A 23,256-nucleotide genomic window follows, 5' to 3' on the forward strand; every position below is an offset into this window, starting at 1 on the left:
GCAAATAAAATACATTTGAGACTATATTAATAAAATATAGTTTATATTTCATATAACTATGTAGTTAATAGATATTGATATAAATATTAAAACTAGATGTACAAATAAAATCAGTTTTTGTAGTTAGAGATTTTTTTCTCATCTCACAAAATCACGAATGGAGTATACGAATTTTGTGTGCATTACTGTTGGCATTAACATCAATACTATTTCATTTATCTAAACTCTAAAACTTCTTTTGCCTACAGTCAATTTTTCTACATGCCTTCATATATTAAACAAACTTAATCTCTAATACAAAATTTTAAAACCAGAAGAGAAAGGCATGACTTGCCATATATGTTATGGATTTAAATAAGTTTATAGATTTAGTTAAGAAAATCTGATTTCTTTGAAAAAGACATTCCTCTTTCTTTTGCCAATGTGAAAAAAGAATGGATATAATTGTGCAGGTACAATTATTTTTCCCTTGTTGACAAATGAAAAACCTAATTTAAAATCATTTCAGAAAACATTTTGCTTTATTCATGGTAAAAATTATAGATCAAAAGAGAAACCTCATAATGAATAGAATATGCCATGATTGTCTAAACCAAAAATTCTCCAAAGAATGCAATATTCTCGAATGTTCTCCCCCCACCCACCTCCTATGTTCTTTTTACTGAATTTATTCTCTGACAATATAAAAGCTGCTTTTATTATTGTCTGAATTGTACTCAAACATTTATCTTTGTACTTTTCTCTCAAATTCATAGTTGAAAACAATGGTGTATTATAAATTTACTTAAATTACCTTGACAACACTGTTTTACAGATCTTGAACAAGTTGATATCTATAAATGAAGTCAATGATTACTTTCGATAAGAACTTACCTTTTTAAGTATAGGGAAAATGCACAATTTGACATAAATATACATTAATTTTTCTTTATAGTAACTAAATTTTCTTTCTGATACTTTAAATATTAATTCCAATTAGATTTCAGAACCCAAGTACGCAACAGTGCTACCTAATCTATAAAATGAAGAACCGACACTTTACCTCACTTTTAGATTCCCTTGTTGGGGCTGTCCATCGTACACTGATAAAATATCAAAATCTTCTTCAAGAGCAAAGGTATGAAATGACAATTGTATCCTATTGCGTTCCCCCGTTATAATGATCCAGGTGCAGTTAGCGTAGTTCGGATAACCATGAGGAAAACCTGGGCTCTCAATGGTGCCGTTGGGACCCTGGACTAAGCCTCCACAGTTTTGACCTAGAAAAGAAAACACAAAAAAAACCCAGCATATTATTTTGGCCATCTTTAGTCTGTGATTTTTAAAAATTGTCCAACCATTTTGGTCAATTTTTGTAATGACTTGTTTTGTGATTCTCATGCACAGATATTGAATAACAAATGGTCACAGAGTTCTTCAGTGCTAAAAGCTAGGGAAAGAACAACAACAGCAAAAGATGGCAAGGAAAGGAAAATATAACAAGTCTGGGAACTCAGAAATTTGGGGAGAAATATTTCTGATATTTTCAAATACAGTCTCATCAATATCAGACTTCAATACATGGGGGACACATTTGGTGCCAGCTATCTGCATAGCATCATGCTGAAAACATTCAGTGCAAAAGTTCCTTGTTGGGGGAAATGAAGTTACAGATAAACATTATTCAACTCTGCACATACTAAAGCACATGTATGAATATAACCAAGCCACTGCCCTGTGTGTCAGTAGGAGAAGTTAGGAAAAATCATGGGCAATATGCTAACTACCGATTTGCACCTTTGCTGGCAGAAGTCCTACTGTGTAGAAGAATAACATGAGACCACATGGAGCTTATCCAGTTTAAAATAAAAGGCATAAAACAAGAGAAGTTAAATGATGCTCAAATGAAAGAGCAGCTCAGCAAAACGAGAGGACACCCCCTCCGTCAGTGTCCTTCTATTTCCCTAGGTAGGACCTGCTGGCTGGAGGAAAAGGGAAGGTTCATGTCCAAATGATGGAAAAAAAGAAAGAAAAGGCTCCCAGTTAAAAGGAGTAAGAAGTGTTTTAAACTTCCCTAAGCAGCTTTGCAGAACACCCCACTCTTTACTCATGCCTCTTGTCCTAACCTCCCTTCACAGGTGGAATTAGACTACCCTCCGAGCTTCAGATCAACAACACGCTGCTGGGAACATGATGGCAGTGAATGGTGATGGAGCACCATGAAGCCACCGCTGGCACTGAGCGGGGTCCCAGGGACTGGTTCCATTCTCCTCTGCTCCCAAGATGTTGTGTTATCAATTCTCACACTCGGCTTCTCTGGCCATGTTCAGACCTCCAGAGCAGTTACAGAGAACAGGCCCCTAGAGCAAACTGCAGTTCTCAGGCTTCCTACAAGGGTAATCATTGAAAGGACAGCTTCTAGGAGGTTAGTTACAGCCACACACCTGACCACAATTCTATTTCTACCTCTGGACACCTTGAAATCCCTTCCTTCTCATTCTCACCAGTTTATCTCTTTCCTGCTACTCCTGATTTTGCATCCACCTACCTTTGCTCGGTGATTCCCTATTTACCTGTTTGGTCCACGTCCCCTCCCCACATAACTACTTCCCACCTACGAGCTTTCTGTGCCATGTTAACTTGGTCCCTGTGGTTGTTTAATTTCCTTCTCTGCGCAGTTACCTCTGACAGTCTGCCTGCCCCTCTATGTGCGGATCAATCAGCCTGAATGAGAGAGAGCGGAGATGGAGATCAGGCAGATACCTCGTTCTAACTGTGTGCTGATGAACACACTTTAATCGTTTCAACAGTAAACATTACCATCCTGTGAGAACAAAATGACTCCTCTCAAATCTTTCATTTGTCTGAAATGAGCTGTTAAGTAGCTCCTGAAAACTGTCTGCAAGGGTTTCTTTACTTCCTAACCTGACCATTCCTCACCAACATGTTTTAAATATATTTAAATGTTTTGACACTTAATATATGAAGAAAGTTTTAAAGGGAACTGGGTGTATTCAGATTATCGTATGTAGCATAAGTATCTGAACACAAGTATTATCCCAGCTTTTACTGCTGAACTGCAAACGGAACATTATTTTCAACTACATTTTATATTTAAAAACATATTTTACAATAGGAGGTCTCAGTGAGCTCAAATCTTCTACAGTAATACTATCAAATGTATTGTACGTGGGAGTTGCCTACATCTTAATGAAAAATATTTAATGAAAGGGATTTATGAGTTTAAAACCAGAGAACTAATAAGAAGCCCATTTTCCACTAAATTTAAGTCTAACAATGACACTGTAACAAGTAGATATTAAAGCTGTTGGGTTTTGAAAGGCCTTTAAAGAAAATAGCTTTTCTGGTTTATCTAGCAATTTTGACTTCACAGTAAATCAAAAAAAGGGAAGACTTGATTATAAATTGGAGAAAAGAGAAATAAATTCAACAGAAAAAGATGTCAGCTAGACGGTCGTTACCATTATAGACCCAATATGTTGAACCAGATTAGCAGATATGAAGATTTCTCCTGGAAGTAACATTTAGGCCTCTTTTGAGGTACCAATCAGTACAGTGCATTACGCAGAGTGAGACACATTTGATCAGGAGATAGACCTTCCACAGGCCCTGACAGAAACTTTTGAACACTTCCAAAAGTTCTTAGCTGAGTTACTCTCATCCTTGACTGTCCATTGTAACCAATGGAGAAGGTTTTAAAGTTACCTATATCTAAAATAGGTTCTGATTTATTTGGTCTGCTATATAATAATACATCTTACCATGAAGCTACAGTAATTAAGACAGTATTTGAATGGTGCAGGCCTAAATAGCCAATGCAACAGAATCAAAAGCCTAAAGCTCACAAAAATATAGACACTAGATTTATAACAAGGTGGTACTTCTCTTTTTCCTGGTTCTTATACCTTAATCAGCACTTGCCTTCTACAGAGTACTCACAAAGATTGTATCGATTTTTTTTAATGATGTACATCTAAGCTTGATTTAAATGCTGTCCTTAAATACAGCTTCAAATAAGTAGACTACTTTAACTAGAAAAAAATTTAATGGACAAACTTTTAAATACATAAACATAATCGCATTTTAACATGTTGCTTAAATGAATCTCTTGTAAATCCATTTGTAAGTTATATTTCCTCAGGGCAATAAAGTAATTTGCAGTTTCACTGATAATTTTAATATCTTACTTAAGAGAGAGTTGTTACTTTGTAGGGATTGAAAATTCAATTATTACTGAAAGAAAATATCTAATGGTCTTTTATCTTCAAGTACTGATGATGAAAGTTACCTTGAAATAAAACATCAATATCAATGGAACAAATATATATGTATATCTACATTTTTCCCACTGATATTGATGTGTTTCCATTTTATATACATATATACAAATTGTATGCATACCAAAATACACATTGCACAGAGACGTACACTTAATAAGGTGCACATGGATAAGTATTTGGTGCCATAATTTAAACAAACTACTATGAGAAAATTTGAATGCATAACATAATTTTAAGGAATTGGTATCTAAATTATCTAGCAATTAAGTTATAACATATGAAACACCTGATTCATATCTTAAGTAATCAACAGGATGTTAGATATAGTGGACTCATAGAAAGTTAATTTTGTGTGGATTTCCACCCAATTGATAAGAACTCAATACCACAACTTTAAATAGAGAGAATTAATTCCAGTCATTTTAATCCTGCCTTATAGTTTTGGAGTGAGGTACTGTTTTCAAAATATATCTTCACATATAATCTTAATTGACCATCAAAGCAACGCCACATCACAATTTTACAGAATTCAAATGCAGGTGGAAATGAAGTGAGTTGACTAAATTCTCTCAGAAATGAAGCAGGGTCTTCTGACACCCAAAACTAGCGCTGTCCCACCACATCCTAGCTGCATCACTGTGGACGAAAGTGTTGGGAAATACAATACATTGTGTGATTCAAGTACACTCATCAAATCTTAATGGATATCACAATAAATAGCTTAGATTACAAAATAAAATACTGACTAAATACAGACTGGAAACTTGAGATATTCAGGGACCCTAACTATAGCCCATCTTTAAAAGGAATTTATGCCCACTGCAGAAAAAATGTATAAAGCAGAATTTAGAAACATAAAAATCACTCACAGTCTCATTCCCAAAGATAATTATTACTATAATCTTACAGAACACTTTTCTGATCTACTCTTAATGGTGCTGTATCACCTCATGTTTTGTATGTGAGCACTTTGGTTTTGGATTAAATACTTGCCAATGCTACAGACTGAACTGAAGTAGGATGTGTCTGGCTTTGGAGATGACCTAGGCTACCTGTAGGTGCCACTCTCTACCTGAGGAGCCTACAGGAAGAATACCCTGGTGAGCAGTAGAAGTGATGGTGGTTTGACAGCAGGACCCCTCTTGTAGCCTGCGAAACCTATTCCAGTAAAGGTCAGGCTCACTGTGGCCGAGAACAATTCCCTATTTTGAAAATCAGTCTTGGCTGAGAGGACTGCCTGGTGCCCTCATCGTTTCCAGGATGAACCAACCTCTCTGCCCCAATCGTTCCCCACGCATGGTCTGTACCTCTCCTGAGCTCCTGCTCTGGCTGAGATGTATTATAGAAGCACATACCTTTCATTTCCTAGAATAAGGTAGTTCCTGAAATGATTCATCTGTGATTAATCCTAATTCATTGTAAGCATTTGATGAGTGAATATATACATAAACAAACACCTTCCTAGATTCCACCCATGGATGGCATGGCTGTTTCTCTCAATTCTGGGCTCAGTGACCATTAGAGAGCAGTAGAGATGATTTTAATAGTTAAACTCATGTGTCAAGCACTTCGACTATATGATCGCATCTAATTCTTGCACAGCTTTTGAAGTAGAAAGTAGCTTAGCCTTTGCTCCGCTAGCTGTTATGATATCTATTCAGATGAGATTTTATAATAAGGGAAAGTCTTTGCTGTGCAAAATCCCTTTCTGAGAGAAAATGTTTGGCCATCAGGGATATTTTGACATGAAATTGGGTTTTGTGACCTCAGGAAGATATGGACTATATTGTTCAGGATGTGAAGAAAGCCATGTGGGGAAATGATGCGCTGTACTGAATTCTACCAACAAGGAAACAAGTCACATGACAAACGATGAACAGGGCTGGAGATGCTAAGATTTGGGAATCTAAGATCATCTCCAACTGCGTGGCCTGGCATCATTTTAAAGAGTAAATAGCTTTGGGTGTAAAATAGACTGGGGACAGAAGCTATGTTATTACCACAACAGTGTCAATATTGAAAGTAGACAGATATCAAAATGGCCTGTATGGTTTATATCTTGTTTGAAATGAACCCAGATTGCCACATTGGCTTGTTTTTAAAACAACACAATTCAGAGGAGAAAAAAATGTAAATATTTATTACACTTAGTGGCAGTCTCCATTCATTTCCTAGATTCATTCTGTGAAAATGATAATTTATGGTTTTCATGTCTATGTAAATTACCATGCAAATAAAAATTAATTTAATTACTTTTGTACAACCAGATTTTTGACCTCCAAAGCTTCTTTTATTTTGACCTTTTTGTGGTCAAACTATACTGTATCTCGGTAGGCAAGACTAAAACTTGCCTACTTCTGTTGGATGTAACTGTGTAGCAACTCACAAGTAAAAGAAAATGGTACACTGTGATTTTCAATGAATTTTTCATTTTCTTTAATGACTAAGAAATATGACAGACTTTTAAGTGGCTCCAGAATTTCAAATATCAAGGGGTTTCAAATTTCAGTGATGGAAGTGGAAGTTTCCCTGATCAGATAAGTACTTTCTGAAGGGGTAAACACATCAAATATGCATTAAACTCTGCATTATATTCTATCTATCTGGGTTATTTCAGGGTCCGCATTACTTGGAAAATGATTAATTGTAGAATAACCATGACTTAAAATGCCCTTCCTGGGACTTTGATGAAGGGTTTTCAAAATTGAAGTCTTCAGGCATTTTGCAGGAACAACATGCCCTGAAGGAAGCTTTAAAAGTGCTCTATTTCTCAGAGTGCCAGGAGCAGCTGATATCAGTGACTGTGGCTGAGGCCTTAGGGTACTTGGTCGGGTTTTAATCCCAAGCACTTAGGGGAGATTACTCATTACATGAGCAAAGAAGAAGAATGAAAAGGCCAGAGGCGTGTGAGCCCGAAATAGAGCCAAGGAACCCACTTTTCCCTGCTCACAACTCAGCGCACAAGCAAAGCCAAGCAGGTAGCTCTTATCCTGTGATCGAGAAGCAGGGACCCAATTTCTGTCACTCACAAAAGAAAATGGATGTTTTCCTTGGTCTGTGTAAATACAAAGAAGAGTACAATCTTTCTTCATTCCACCAAAGTTTGTTCTCATAACCACCTGCAGGTTTGGTCTGCTTAACTTCTCTCCCTTCCTTGAATTTACCAAGCCTGCTCCTGCCACAGGGCCTTCGCACATGCTAATCTAGCTTCACAGAATGCTCCCTCTCTAGATTTTCCCATATCTCACACGTCCTCAGCTCACAGTGTGGGTTGCTCTTTCTAAACACTCACATCTGCATCAGCAACCCATCTCCAGAATTACTCATGACCCTACACTCGGTTTTATTTCCTTGTAGCATTTATAACTTTGTGAAAATATCCTATATACTTGTTTATTCATTGCTTATCTGTTTCTGAAACTAATATGTAAACCTTCCAAGAGTGAAGATATTGTTTGTCTTGTTTATATCCCCATTTCTAGGACAGTGTCTGGAACTCAATATTCAATGTTTGAAGCATGTGAGTGTGTTGGGGTGTATGGGTGGGAGGTAGTGGTGGCACAAATTAAATCTATATACACACCCATATGGAAAGAATGGAAAACAGTGGTACTTAAAGAAACATTAAGCATATATTCTCCCCAGGTGATTATTGAAAACATGTAGAATGCAGGTATTGTCATTTTGATTCCAAAAACTGGGATCCTATAATCTCCATCCTATTTAGCACCTGGATTGTCGACAGCTCCTTAGATTAATTTAAGTATGCCCTGCTTTATTTGGAGCTAATTTTTCTCCTATATGCTGCTCCTATGTATATTGGCATCCCTGCCTTTTTATTCTAGAAAAGGGTCATAATTCAGGGCAGCGCAAGGCTGCAGTGAGTCAGGTCTGGACTCAATGATGTCAACATTGTTTCCTCTGCTGTTGTGCCCAGGGTTGGGAGCTTTTGTACTCCAGTGCTGTAATGTTTTCACCTACAGAGGAATTGTTGCATTAACGGTAATACAGTCATTCAGCATCTTACCCACTCTGAAGAGACAAATTGTCAAAACTGCAGGGATAGTGTAGGGGCATAAAAACCAAAGCAAAACAAAGCAAAACACTGGGCTTTCGATCAAACAAAACTAGATGTGAATTCACAATTGCAAAGATGTGGAAACCACCCAAGTGTCCATCGATACATGAGTGGATTAATGAAATGTGGTATATGTATACCATGGACTACTAATCAACAGTAAAAAACAATGGTGAACTAGCACTTCTTATATTATCCAGGATAGAGCTGGAGGTCACCCTTTGAAATAAGGTATCACAAGAATGGAAAAACAAGCACCACATGTACTCGCCATCAGATTGGTACTAACTGAGCAACACTTAGGTGCACACATGGAAGTAATATTCATCAGGGGCTGGGCAGGTGTGGGGGGTGGTAGGGGTGGGTAAACTCACAACTAATGGGTGCAGAGCACACTGTCTGGAGGAAGGGCAGGCTTATAGCTCTGGCTTGGGCGAGGCAAAGGCATTATATGTAATCAAAATGTTTGTACCCCCATAATATTCTGAAATAAAAAAGTTGTAAAACGGTAAATTTTTTTATGTATATTTTACTACAATGAAAAGTAAATACATAAAAAAAGAAAACAAAAACTAAAATGTGACTGATTTCCAGCGTGGAGCATTGAACAAGTCACTTCATGGGTATCAGATTCACTTTCTGCAGATATGAAATGAGGAGGATGCCCATTTTGTAGATAAAGCACATTGAATAGAAGTAGAAGCTGGAAAGAAAAAAAATTGCTACTATCATTTTAAAAAAGGAATAGTTCGCTAGAGAGCCTCCTGATTGTAAGAGAATTTTATGTGCACAATGATGAGTGAGACCTGCCCTTTACTGGGCTCTGTCCTATTGTACTTTAAGTGCTGGGACAACACTGCACCCAAGAGGATGCCTTTGTGGGCGCCTCAGGCCTGCTGATGCCCATCCCATGTGCCCTCTCAGCCCATACTATGGTACTGTTGCAATGGTAGAATTGCAACAGCCAAGTGACTTGACTTTAGAGATGTTGAGTAATGAAGTTGGTTATATACCTAACCAAATTAAAACAAAACAAATAAGCACTGCTTTATCCACTGTTCCCAAATCCCACACTGGTGTTTTTGAAATAAATGACTTTTTCCCTGAAACAGGAGACCATCTAAATTTAAGTCTTTTCCTTCAGAGACTTCAAATCTATATTTCAGTACTACAAGCTATCCTGAAGTCAATTCTACTTTTCTCATAGAAACACACCATTCATTGCCAATGAAAATAATTCTCTTCCTCCCTACTCTGTAGAACTAACATTTTAAATCGTGTGTCAGATATTTCTTTATCTTTAAATGAAATTTCTAGTGAAAAAACACGTCATTTGGGATCAGTAGGACGGAGTTGTTTCACAAATTTGAAACCACAGTATGTGATACTTCTGCTTTAATACAGGAGAAGCCAAAGGAAGTGCCAATCAGTCTCAACACAGTGGCCACAGAGAGAGGTAGTAAAATAATTTCCCTAAGTAAAACATTTAAAATCTAAGATGTTAATTGGTGTAGTTTAATCACAATGCTATAGGATCAATTCAGTGCTACTCACTAAAAAACGTCAAATAAAACTACCAACTGACTGTTCCTGGGTATTAATCATCCCGGTCAGCCATGCACAAATTCTTTCCATGCAGATGTATTACTGCTGCGGTTCTGTCTTTCTCCAACTATAGAGGATGATTTCTAAAACAAGACACATTTTAAAATTCCCACAGCACGTTCTATTTTAATAGTTAGTGGAGTTTACCCCCAAAGAGAAATTGAAATGTTAAAAAGTCACACTAACAGCCCCTTGATCTATTCACACATGGGAGGCTTGAAGGTAATGCAAACTCTCTGAGAGAGAAGTAAGAAGAAGGAGAATTAAGGAGCTTTTTTGTTGCTGTGAAACATTTTATAGATTTGGAGACTGAAACTATGAAAAATCATAAACAGATTTTTTTAACCATATGAAAGTTAGCAAATACATTTTAAAAATGAGAAATAAATATGCAATCAATTTCTGCCCCTGGTGGGATGTGAACCCAAATCATAGGACTAACAGCCAAGGCACCACCGAGATTCCCCTGCAGGCCATCCGAAAGGTGGAGCTGAGAGGGCAGAGAAGTCAAAATCCTAGGGAGTGTTTTATGGGCTTGATGTGAAGGAATTGATCTCCCACAGACTGCATTGAAATTTACAAAAAAAGCACAAACAGGTCTGTTCGTATCTGTCTTTTTTGGACAAATAAGCCAATGGACCATACGAGATTCCCATAGCATTTCAGGCTTCAGTTTAATGTCTCTCCTGTTCCCATTTCCCTAAATGTGAATTATCCTGGAGAGGATGCTGTGGTCTGGATTCTCATAGCCTACAGGAGGGTCTCAGTCACCAACGGACCCCTTCTGGTGCACTGGCGTTAGTCTTAGAACTGCATCAACAACGTGTGTGCGCGCGCGCTCTCTCTCTCTCTCTCTCTCTCTCTCTCTCTCTCTCTCTCTCTCTCTCACACACACACACACACACACACACACACACACTAGCCTGCTTCCCCTACATTTTAGGGAAATGATATTATGATTTATATTTGGTTTTAGTGTCTATCTGGACCAAAAGAAACATGATTTTTGCACAGCGGCTACATAAATTAAACCATGACGTTTGTCACCATGTACATGGCTGACTGCACAGACCACCATGTTTCATTTTTCAGATTTTTGAGATTTACATTTGTACTTGTCCTCAGCATCTTTGTGCATTCAGGCAGAGAATTCATGGGGATAAGGGCTCTACAACAGCCTTCATTAGCTGGGGATGAGATATCCCCACACCAGCTGCTGGCACTTAGCCTCCTATTAAGTGCTTCTTGTGTGGCCATTGGGAATTTATGGAGGGCAGGGAGGTATGCACATCCCCCGCGGTAACAACATCGTAAGTGATAAGAATATGCTTCCACGTACACCCAAATCGATTTCAGTCAGCAACGAATCCGGCACTTCCTGAGTACTTGCATCTAGTACCATGAAACCCCAGAGCATCGGGTTCCATAAGCATATTATCTACACTGTTGCTACACTCTTCACCCCCTCTTGCAGGCTTCAACTTCCGTATCCACCCGGATACTTGAACAATCATTCTTGATACACCTGCCATTATTTGATGTAATCTTTTCATAAAGATATAAATGCTCTAGACTGGAAACCAAATGAGGGCAGATAATCTTCATCATACCATCTACTGCTACATTCCAAGTGCCAAGTACAGTGCACAGCACATGTTAAATATTTGCTGTATGGAAGCAGAGGAAATGAATGGGCTATTGTATTGGATACAGATCATTATTACTACCTATAATAATAATTGTTAACATTTATAGAATACCTACTATGAAGCAAACATTTTCCATACTTTCTCTAATCCTTACATGATCTTGAAAGACAGACATTATCATTCCTACCTTAATGACGAGGAAACTAAAGTGCTTAAATGGTTTCTCCAAAGTCACACACACACACCAGAGGAACCTGGGGGTGTGGACCAATATTACTAGGACTTCAAAACCTGCTCATTGTATAGGCCACAACTTAGAAATCATGTAGTTTTTCTTTTTTATTTTCTGAAAAAAAAAAGCCATTTGAGAAAGCAATGAGAGTGTTTCTCTTTATAGTTTTATTCCTTAAATTACTATTTTGACCCAATGTTACTATATGAATCATGCCTTTAAAAATGAAAATAGTTTGGGATTTCAATAATATTTTAGGTGTATGATCAGGGGCACCATGTGCTGATGCACAGGTTGTGCACTGCACAACTCCATGGGGTATCATTCCCCAAGACACAGCTGCCTTGGACATAAGATTGTTGATAACTTGATATCAGAATTTCTTATGTCTGGGATGAGATAGCTTTATATCTGAACATGCAGAAGACACTAAGTAGCCATGAAAGTATCAATGGAATCAACAGTTCTATTTATGGATTTGCTGCTATAATTGATCTTTAGCTAAATATCTACATCCATTTCCATGGTCTTTTGACTTTTAACTTGCTCCTTAGCTGTGGGCAAGAAATCAAAGCCCTGGCTTCTGCCTCTTATTTCATCTTGGTTTAGTGATGTTTCTGAAGAAATAATGCATGATATTGAAATTCCATGGAGGATTAGGATTTGTTGTACAAACTATTTTGGCAAAAGGAACTGATGCTCTTTGAAATCTGCGGCCTTGAATTAAAAAAAAAAAATGCAGTCTGTACTGTGTATGTTTTTATCTTACTGATTTCTCATTAGAGCTAAAGGGTTTTCTTTTTTGCTCTTTAAGCACAGTTATTCAATTTCATCTAGATTCTATTCTGCATTGTTTTACCCAAGTTTAGATTCCAAGGCTGTAGGGTTGAAATAAGACCAAAGAGAAAAATAGCTTGTTGCCTAGCTAAAGAGTATAAACAGAAGCAGCGATCTGTTTTGCAGGAAAATACTAATTTTATTTGCCTTGCTTTAACCATTGCAAGTGAACCAGAAGCTCACACTCATAACTTAAGACGTTTATAACAAGAAGAAATACGGACATAGAGAGAGACAAGGGACCATTTGCAATGTTAACTGATCAAATGTGTACAAAGAATCAAAACTTTTAGATCTATTTGCCATGTCTCAGGAAATTATAATGTGATGCTAAGAGAAAGGAAGTACAAAAGCTGAAGCTAAAATGAGTACCTTACTTTCAACTGAGAAAAAAAATCTAACTAATGTACAAAATTCCATAACATCAAATGTCCGTAAGTTTAAGAACGTCCTATAACAGGCATAGAAGAGAGCAGATTAATAAATAATAAAAAATGTATAATTATCAAGAGTTAAAGATTGGTACTTCCAGAAAAAAAAAAAAAAGTTGATAAAACCACCTCCTACTGGTGTCTTAAATATTCAAATAGCTCAGCTCTTGGAGAATGGCTACCTCAACTGCTGTGTACGTATCTGCATCCTGAGCAATCAATTCTAGTTTTCCTCCTGGTTATCGTTTTCTCCTTGGTTATCGTCATGTGGTTGGAGTTGCTGAACAAATACAAATGGGTCAGAGAAGAAAAATTAAAACTTAGAGGTGTCTTTACTCAGAGTCATACTCACACTTATACTTAAGGACTAAAGTACTTGCTATCTGCTTCTCAATACCCAGCTTCAAAAGAAAGTCCACATGGTTAACCTCCTCCTAAGATTCTTACGTATCCTCTGTAAAAATTCTCACTACCCCAATGTCTGCAAGTGTACAACAACATTCTGTTATTATTTCAACGTGGCACTTAAATTAATGCATCCCTTTTATAATTAAACACACATACCTACTCCCCCTTTGTACCATTTAATGGACAAGGAGTATGTTTATTGGGGGGGGAGATGTCACCTAATTTGATTTACTGAACAAAACAGAGACCTCATTGAAATTAAAGGAATTCTATTTTATAGAGTACCCTGGCCTGCAAGTTAGGGACATTAGGTTATTTTTCATGTGCTATATTATTTAGAGACCTGATAGTGTGGAATTTAACTCGACTCTCTGGGTCTGGTTCCCTAAAGTATAAGGAAAAGAGACTCAATTAAAAAATCTCTATGTCTCAAGTTTCCTCTGAGATATAAATGAGCCATAGTTGAATCGGGAAGAACTTGAATTGTCAATCCTGACATCATTTTTTTTCAATTAAATTAATAATAAAGGAGATTCAGAGAGGCAAGGGAAGAAGTGATAAATTCTATTCCCAATTATACAGAATTAAGAGATTGCATTAATAGGAATCTTCCAAAGAGCTGTATAAATCTAAGGAGGGGATTGGGGAAAATGCTACAAGGCAACAAATCCAAGTCTCATTACGTTCAGAGACCAGGAATAATCGAGAAAAGACATAGGACATTCCTTGGTAGTCTCGTTTATTAACATCAGCAAAGGTCTTCTGAAACAAACATGAGACTTCTTTTCTGATTTTTTGTCCATTTCTTTCTGCTTTGGAGGGAGTGGGAAGTGCTGTTACGAGGGACAAACAGGCCAGCCCCCTCAGCCTACAGCAGAGAATGAAGATGCCCAGTTGGCCAAGACAGGTTCGCCCCAGATTTAGCTAGCAGGGCAAGGCCACTGCAGTGGCAGGTCTGGAGGACTTATTTATGAGAGACGGAGCTCCTTGTCTGTTTCCTGGCCACAAACTAAGCCTGTTTAGTAAAATTTCCCAAAGTAGACTCTTTGGTGATTAGTGACCTAACTGGTAATAACAGGAGACTATTTTAGAGATTAAAGCAAATGACTTTTCATCTACAAAAATTTGTTTGCTTGTTTGTTCACATAAAGGGACAGTTTCATCCACAGACTACCAAGTAACTTAATGAGGATGACAGTCACGAAGCCCAAGTAAATTAAAAGTCTCGCTTTAAGTAGGCCGTTAAGTAGATTGACGGCTATTCTTTTCTGCGGTGGCATAAACATGTAAAGTGCAGTTTTTTTTCCAATTATTGAAAATTCTGGTGTTGTGGGCTAATTCACAATAGTAGCTTCTCTGTCACCATATGGATGCACATCATGTGATTTGCCTCTCTAGGCTAAAATCTGAGTTTTAAATGAAGCAAAGACTTATAGGCATCAGACCTTGTAAAATAGATTTTAGAAATCCATGCTCATCATCGTTTCTCCTTGTTTCAAAATAGAAAGTTTTTTTGTGATTTATGACATACATTAAAATATTCCCAGATAACAGCTCAGTGCCAGCAAGTCGACTGCAGGGGTCCCCGATCTCAATGTGATACTCCGGTAGTTAAGTTGCCCCAGGCTGAAAATAATCGTAACACAAATGGCAAAAAGGAAACATTGGAGGAAAATCTATATTCAAACACATTTCCTCGGAACTCCAAAGCATGCTAAATATCATTTTGAATATGAATGGAGGCACTTGCAAATAACTGATCTTTATCAAGTGTCAGCTTTCAAGATCTTGAAGACTACATTCATTTTGCATAACACCATTCATGCAAACTATCTCAGTAGCTACCTTTCACCAATGTATAATATCACGGAGGATATTTTAGGATTGGGCTGGTTCCATTTTCTCATGATTGGGTACTTACATTCAAGTTTAAGTTTGGTTGTGAACATGAATTGACTACAGTTGTCCAGGTTAAAAAATAACTTCTATATGCCCCATAACATGCCTTGGTAATTTTGTTTTTCTTTCCCTGTGCAAACTGGGTCAATCTTACACTACATGTACTTAGTGCATTTTCTATTTGTCTATTGCATTTCTGTTGTCTCATCTTTGAACTCTTCCTCTGGCTAGTCTGAACCTAGGAGTCTCAACATTCCTTAAATCTTTCTCAGGAGTTTAGTTCAGACAAATTTCAAAGGAATGTGGACTAACATGGGGAGGACACAAATGGTTCTGAGACGTTTTGTTCCTATGTGGTGGTGACTCCAGTGTGATCCCCTGGTCTATCTCCACCCTTTTCAAGTACTCAATTCCAAGAGAAGGGGAATAAATCACTTGCTTGGTGAGTCTGGGAGGGGAAAGGAGCCATTTGGAGCATGGATCCTTCCTCTCTCTCCTCTGGGTGTGAAGCACCTCCAGGCAGTAAGCATAGTTCTATGCTTGTCTGAGGGGCAGAGTGGAGTTTATTGGGGGAGGGAGAGAAGGACGTTGGTCTAATTTAAAAGTTTCATATGAGGATGTCCACATGCCTGTAGATATCAACTACAGTATCTGACATAAGCTTAGTCTGCAATAAGGTTGTCTCATGTTTGTTATTTAGTTTGTTAGAGGGAGCCTTATATCTGTGCCTTATTGTTCAATGTGTTTGGAACTTAGGTAAGGAAGAAGTTACTCAGGTTAACGTAGGTAAGGGGGCCCCACCTGTATACACAAGCAGATAACTTTGAAAGATAGTCTTTGATTGATTGGCCAAATTGACACTGTGTTCTAAGAACAACAAATACCTAATTATTGTTTGAAAATAAAGCTAAGCAAGCACCTGATGCAGAGCTACCTCCAAAGAGTGTCTTTATGAAGTATGTCCATCAAAGGAGACACTGAATCATTTCTATTATTAATTCTAAGGACTTTGTCATACTAAGACAGTTTTTATTTTTTTGACTTTATTAAAATGTCTTTCCTAAATGTAGACAATTACGTTTTCCATGAACTTTCTTTCGTTCCACCCACAAATCTTTTCTGTGTAGCTGTAAGGGAAGAGAAGCCCCCCAGGATCACTGCCGTGTTGATATCCTGGCTTCTCCCAGTTCCCACACAGCCACCTGTCCCCAAACCACCTTCTGAAGCTTTGAAAGTGGCCTCCAAAAGTCAGGGGAAAACGAAGAGGTAGGAAGTACATGTTCGACAGTAGGAATTGTCACTCTATAATGGAAATGTGGAGCTACCAACATGAATTCTGGTTTATTTTTTTTTAAACGGAAATGAAATAAATCTATGGTGATAGAAATTTAAAAGAAGATTTCAAATTGTAGTATTTACTTCCACTAAAATTTTAAGAAGAAATAAACATTCAAATTACTTAAATTAAGGCTTTTCCAGACAACTTCTATGTAAGCAACTTTATGGAATTTGCTGTAGGAAAATATGATATGTAATCACCTTAACAATTCAGGTGAAAGCTGTAGATAATGCAAAACCTAAGCACAAAGAGGTATTAAATAGAAAAATTATCTTAATAAGGAAATTGTAAAAGTTACTCAGATGTATAATAAAATGTCCATTGGTATAGCATGAAAATCAATTACTTAAAGACACTCAACAACAAAATATGGATTAGAATTCAGCTAATTCATTTATTGAGAATGAGAAAGAAAAAGTGTATTTCAGCATTGATCAAATATTGACTATAAACTGTGTTGCCACTGTGCTGGGCTTAGGGAAGACAAAGGTCCATGTCCTTTGGAGCTCCTCTTCAGGGCAGAGAGTTGGACAACAAACAATAAACCTAATAAATATGTAAATTATGTATTCTGTTGGGAGATGAGAAGTGTTATGCAAGAAAAGGAAATGTACAGTATAATAATAAGGAAAGAGAATGCCTGTGTCATGGGGTGAAATGTAAATGAGCTGGCAATGAGAGCTGAGCTGAAGCAAGGATTGAAGAAGTGAGGGGAGCACCAAGGACATTCAGAAAGACGGTCTAGGCAGGGGATTCGGCAATGAAGATGTCTTAGGGTAGGAGCAAGCCTTGCAGTAGGCAGCACAGAGGCTGGTGGGCCCAGTGAGGAGGGCTAGCAGGACATGAGGTCTTAGGGGCAACTTTGGCAGTGGAGAAGGTCAGATCAGGCATGGTTGTACAAAGTCACCACAATCTGAGTGAAGTGGGGAGACTCCAAAGTTCAAAAAGAACTTAGCTGATAAGAACATTTACTGACCATTTCATTAACAATCCATCTCACAAGTATTCTGAAAACTTTGGGTTTGTTCAAATTTCATGCCACATTCAACTTGCAAATATGACTGTTGTGAATAGAAACTTAGTTTAATTGACTATAGAACAAACCACCAAAGGTGTTGAATAACTATAGTTTCAAAGTATACTGAGCTAGCACATAATTAGTGAATGCATTGAAAAAATAATTTTGTTTGTCCTTATCTGTCTGGGGGCCACCTGGAGGACTTGCAAAAAGGCTTGTCTTTGCTTTACCTAATTCAGGACTCATTCAAGACAGAAAAGGTGGACATTCCTTAAAAACACACACAAAAAGAATGCTAAAAGCTGCAAGGAAAGGCTAGGGAGAGAGTTTCTCAGGAATATAAGGGCATTCAAAGGCATCCCTGTATGATGAAACTTTAGAAAGCCATGCACATGCCCAGGGCAGGACCCACTCTCAGAAAAGACCTGAGTAGCCCTTAAAGTTTCACATCTGATCACTAGGTTCAGTGCAAACAAGAAGTGAAAACTAAGGCAGAGTGGTAAAATGTGTAGTGAAACCTTCAAGGAGTGCCCGGTACAGAAAGCACCAAAAACCAACCAATCTGAAGACCAGGAGTGTTTTTTTTTTCCCCCTCTGTTTCTTTTCTCTTTCTCCCTCCCTTTCTCTCTCTCCTCTTACTCTCCCTGCCCCACCTCATCTCTCCCTTTCTATCTCTCTTTCTGGATTTTGGCATTCAAGGAAATCTGTCAAAGCACTGATTAAACACAATCTAAAGGGACAACAACTTCAGAGAACATGCACAAAAAATAATTGACTTTATAAAAACTGTTTGAAAATGTAATTAAACCAATAGCTATAGTAACAAAACAATTCCTTAAGAGGGGAAAGTAAACTAATTTTCACAGTTACCACATTACAATATTAAACAAGTCCAGCTTTCAAAAATTTGCAAAGCATTCAAAGAAAAAAGAAAATATGACCCACTGACAGAAGAAATCAATAGAAACTTTCCTTAAGAAACCATAGGCATTGGACTTAGTAGAATAAGTAGAATAATATTTAAACCAATTATTTTAAATATGTCCAAAGGAACATAAAGGAAACCATGGACAAAGTGATGAAGGAAACCAGAGAATGATGTCTGAACAAGTAGAAAATGTAGATATTACAAAAAGAAACCAAACAAATTCTGAAGCTGAAAAGTACAACAAAAGTTAAAAACTCACTAGAGTGTTTCAATAACACATTAAAGCAGGCAGAAGAAAAAAGTCAGCAAACTTGAATGTAGGAAAATTGAAAGTATCCAACGTGAGAAACAGAAATAAAAAAGAATAAAGAAAATTAAACAGAGCTTAAGAGACCTGCGGGACACCATCAAACATAACAACATACGCGTAGTAAAAATTTCAGAAGGAGAGGAGAAAGAGAAACTAGCAGGAAGAATATTTGAAGAAATAACGACTGGAAACTTCCAAAATTTGCTAATAGAAATAATTCTACACATTCAAACTGCTCATCTGCATGTCTTAAGGATAAACTTGAAGAGATACACGCTGAGGCAAATTATAGTCAAATTGTTGAAAGACAAAGAGTAAATGTTGAAAGCAGCAAGAGAGAAATGACTTATTATATACAAGGGATCATCAGTAAGATTAACAGCAAATTTCTTATCGGAAACCACAGAAGCCAGAAGTGGGAGGATATTTTTAAAGTGCTGAAACAAAAAACAACCACTCAAAAATTATGTCAACCAAACCAAGTATACTATATTTTATAAAATTATGCCTCAAAAATGTAGAAATTAAAACATTTGAAAATAAACTAAAGGTGAAATGCTCCAATAAACACTAATGGTAGGTCTTCAGAATAAAATGAAAGGATATTATAATTCAACTCAAATCCATACAAAGAAATAAAGAACTCCAATAAAGGTAATTGTATAGGTAAATATAAAAGTCACTATTATTTTAATTTTGGTTTCTAATGCATTTTTTCTACATGATCTTAACAACAAAGTGATTATAATCAACAATAAGTTAGGGTATACTTTAAAATAACAAGAGTGGAACTGGAATGTTTCTAACACAAGGAAATGATAAAATTGCCTGAAGTGATGGATGAGCAAAATACCCTGATTTGATTAATTGACATTGTATATCACATGCACCCTTTAAATATATACAACTATAATAAAAATATAACAATTAAAAATAAATAAAAATAAAAGTTAAAAAAAACAAATGCATAAAACAATAATTACAAAAGTATTACAAACTTAAGGATAAAATTTATGAGGATATAATTTGTGACCATATCAACAAGGGTGGGAGTGTACAAAGCCATACTAGAGCACAATTTTTATATGATACTGAAGCTAAGTTGGTGTTGATTTAAACTAGATTGTTATAATTTTAGGATATTAATTGTAATGGCCAGGGTCACCACTAAGACATTAACTGAAAACAATACACAAAAGGAAATGAGAAGGAAATCAAAATTGTACACTACAAAAAATCAATTAAACACAAAACGGCAGTAGTAGGATAAATGAGGAACAAAAAAGTTGTAAGAGTTATTGCAAAATGTAAAAACTAAATATTTCCCTTTTAGTAATCACTTTTAGTGTAAATAAATTAAACTTTCCCCTTAAAAAATAGAGATTGACAAAATCGATTTAAAAATAATAAACATGACCCAGCTATTTGCTGTTTACCTGTCTACAAGAGACTCACTTTGGATCCAAAGACACAAAAAGGTTGAAACCAAAAGGATGGAAAAATATATTCTATGCAAATAGTAAACAAAGGGAAACACAGTTAGTTATACCAACATTAGACAAAAGAGACTTTAAGTCAAAAAATTTTTATGAGACAAAAATGGACCTCAGATATTGAGAAAAGTATAAATTAATTAAGAAGAGATGGCAATTATAAATATAAATGCACCAAACAAAAGAGTCCCCAAATATGAAGCAAGCACTGGCACAATTAAAGGAGAGTCAATTATACAATAATAGTTAGAGACTTCAGTACTCCACTTTCAAATCACATATCTGACAAAAGACTCACATCTAAAATAAATAAAGAACTCTCAAAACTCAACCACAAAAAAAAAAGTCCAATTAGAACATGGACAAAAAAAATGAAGAGACATTTCACTGAAGAAGGCAGGCAGATGGCAAACGGCCATAGTAAAAAGTGCTCAACATCATTAACCATCAGGGAAATGCAAATTAAAACCACAATGAGATACCACTTTACACCTATAATAATGGCTAACAATTTTTTAAAGTGATAACATAAAAATTTTTCCAGAGTACTGAGAAAACGCATCATCCATACATTGCTTGTGCAAATGTAAAATGGCACAGCCATTCTGGAAAACAGTTTGCAGTTTATTTAACAAAGTAAACCTGCAACTACCATACGACCTTCTAATTACACTATTGTGCATTTATCCTAGAGATCTGAAGGCACATTCACACCAAAACGTGCACATGAATGTTTACAGCAGTGTTATTTGGAATAGGCAAAACCTGAAACAACCCAGATGTCCTTTAATGAGTGGATGGCCAAATAAGTCATGTTATATCCATAACATGTAATATGACTCAGCAATAAAAAAAAAAAAAAAAAAGAAAAACAGACTACTTACTGACTGATATATTCAATAACCTGGATGAATCTCCAGAGAACTAGGCTGAGTGGAAAAAGCCAATACCCAAAATTTGCATACTGTATGACCCCATTTATATCAGATTATTGAAGTAACCGAGTTATAGAATGCGGAACAGATTAGTAGTAGCCATGGGTTAGGAAAAGGTGGGGTTGGGAGAGATATGCACATGGCTATTCATAGGCAGCACAATCTTTGTGGTGATAGAAATATTCTTTGTCTTTATTGTATTAATCTCAATACCCCAGTTGTGACATTGTACTGTGGCTTTGTAGAATGTTACCATTGGGAGGAACTTAATAAAGGATACAGGAGATCTCTTTATACTATTATTTTTTTTTTTTTTTTGAGACAGAGTCTCACTCTGTTGCCTGGAGTAGAGTGCCGTGGCATCAGCCTAGCTCACAGCAACCTCAAACTCCTGGGCTCGAGCAATCCTATTGCCTCAGCCTCCCGAGTAGAAGGGACTACAGACATGTGCCATCATGCCCGGATAATTTTTTTTTTTCTATATAGATTTTTAGTTGTCCAAATAATTTCTATTTTTAGTAGAGACGGGGTCTCGCTCTTGCTCAGGCTGGTCTCGAACTCCTGACCTTGAGCGATCCACTCGCCTCAGCCTCCCAGAGTGCTAGGATTACAGGCGTGAGCCACCGCGCCCGGCCACTTTATATTATTTTTTACAATTGCATTGGAATCTAAAAATATCTCAAAATAAGAAGTGGTAATTAAAAATTATAGACTAAGACAAAACCATTAAACTTGATAATCCTATATCCAAAAATACTGTTAGAGAATGAGGAATATATTCACTAGTTACTATAATTTGTTGAAATTCAATGTTAGCATGACAATAAAGGATCATAGTGTGTTGATACAAGAATATCTATAAATAAATCAATGCCTTCTAATATGATTATATTAATCAACAGAATTTCTACAAAGGTATACTAATCTTTAGTGTTATTTTCATATAATCAACATAATTCTGCTCTGCTAGGAAAGTTCACATTCCATTAATCAATATATCATTGACAGGCACAGGTCAGTTGTATAAATGTGTTTCGACTTTATACTGAGAGAGGAATTTGGGAGTAGAGAAACACCCACACAAATTAAACTTTCTGACTTTTCTAATTGATTGTGATGCAATGTATACATTTCAGAGGAAATGAAAACCCCCAAATAAATCTATAAACAGTGTCGAATAACTTGACATGTTTCCCATTATGCTGCAATGATTTTTTATAATAGCAAATTGAATAAACATTCTTACTCTGTAGACAAATGAGGGGTTTCTAAAAATAACCGAGTACTGAATTACTAAGAGGAAATGAGCAAAGACAGAGGGCAATTTATAGGAACACGCATTGTTCCTGAAATTGCTGAGGAGAAAGGATTAGGTTTTACAAAAAGACCACTTTGACACACTTTTCTTTTAATAACACTAATTTCTTTTTATTTTCTCCAGTGAAGCACTTTGTTTCTGCAGACTGGTGCTTTCCAATGGTGAAAAGCCCATCTGTGTTTTTCATGCACTTGCACTGGTCTCTGTGGAGAATGCTAATGTAAAGATGTTATTCATGTGCCCAACAATGTCAGTCTTGACTGCTACTAGTTTTCACATCATGTTCTTCAGAAACATAAAATCCCTTTCAGCAGTCACTTCCTTTTGTGGTCTATTTGCAGGAACATTTCTACACTGACTTTCAAATTTTATGCGATTTTTCCGTCACGTACACCACTTTCATCACTCCCATTGATGGTGGTAACATCTCTTTTCTACTGGGGATTCAAGCTCAGGGAACAAACAACTTTTTACATTATCAACCATTGTAGTGGGA

General features: G+C 36.7%; 1 protein-coding gene across 1 annotated transcript in view; it reads right to left on the minus strand.

Moving 5' to 3' along the window:
* CSMD1 (CUB and Sushi multiple domains 1) overlaps positions 1 to 23,256 on the minus strand; it is a 1,519,798-nt gene that overhangs the window by 1,200,090 nt on the left and 296,452 nt on the right. Inside the window, 1 exon segment of the mRNA XM_012645868.1 lies at positions 1,043 to 1,259. Coding sequence (XP_012501322.1) covers positions 1,043 to 1,259 — 217 coding nt within the window.

The sequence above is a fragment of the Propithecus coquereli genome, unplaced genomic scaffold (genome assembly GCF_000956105.1).
Source record: "Propithecus coquereli isolate 6110/MARCELLA unplaced genomic scaffold, Pcoq_1.0 Scaffold238, whole genome shotgun sequence".
Taxonomy (NCBI): Eukaryota; Metazoa; Chordata; class Mammalia; order Primates; family Indriidae; genus Propithecus; species Propithecus coquereli.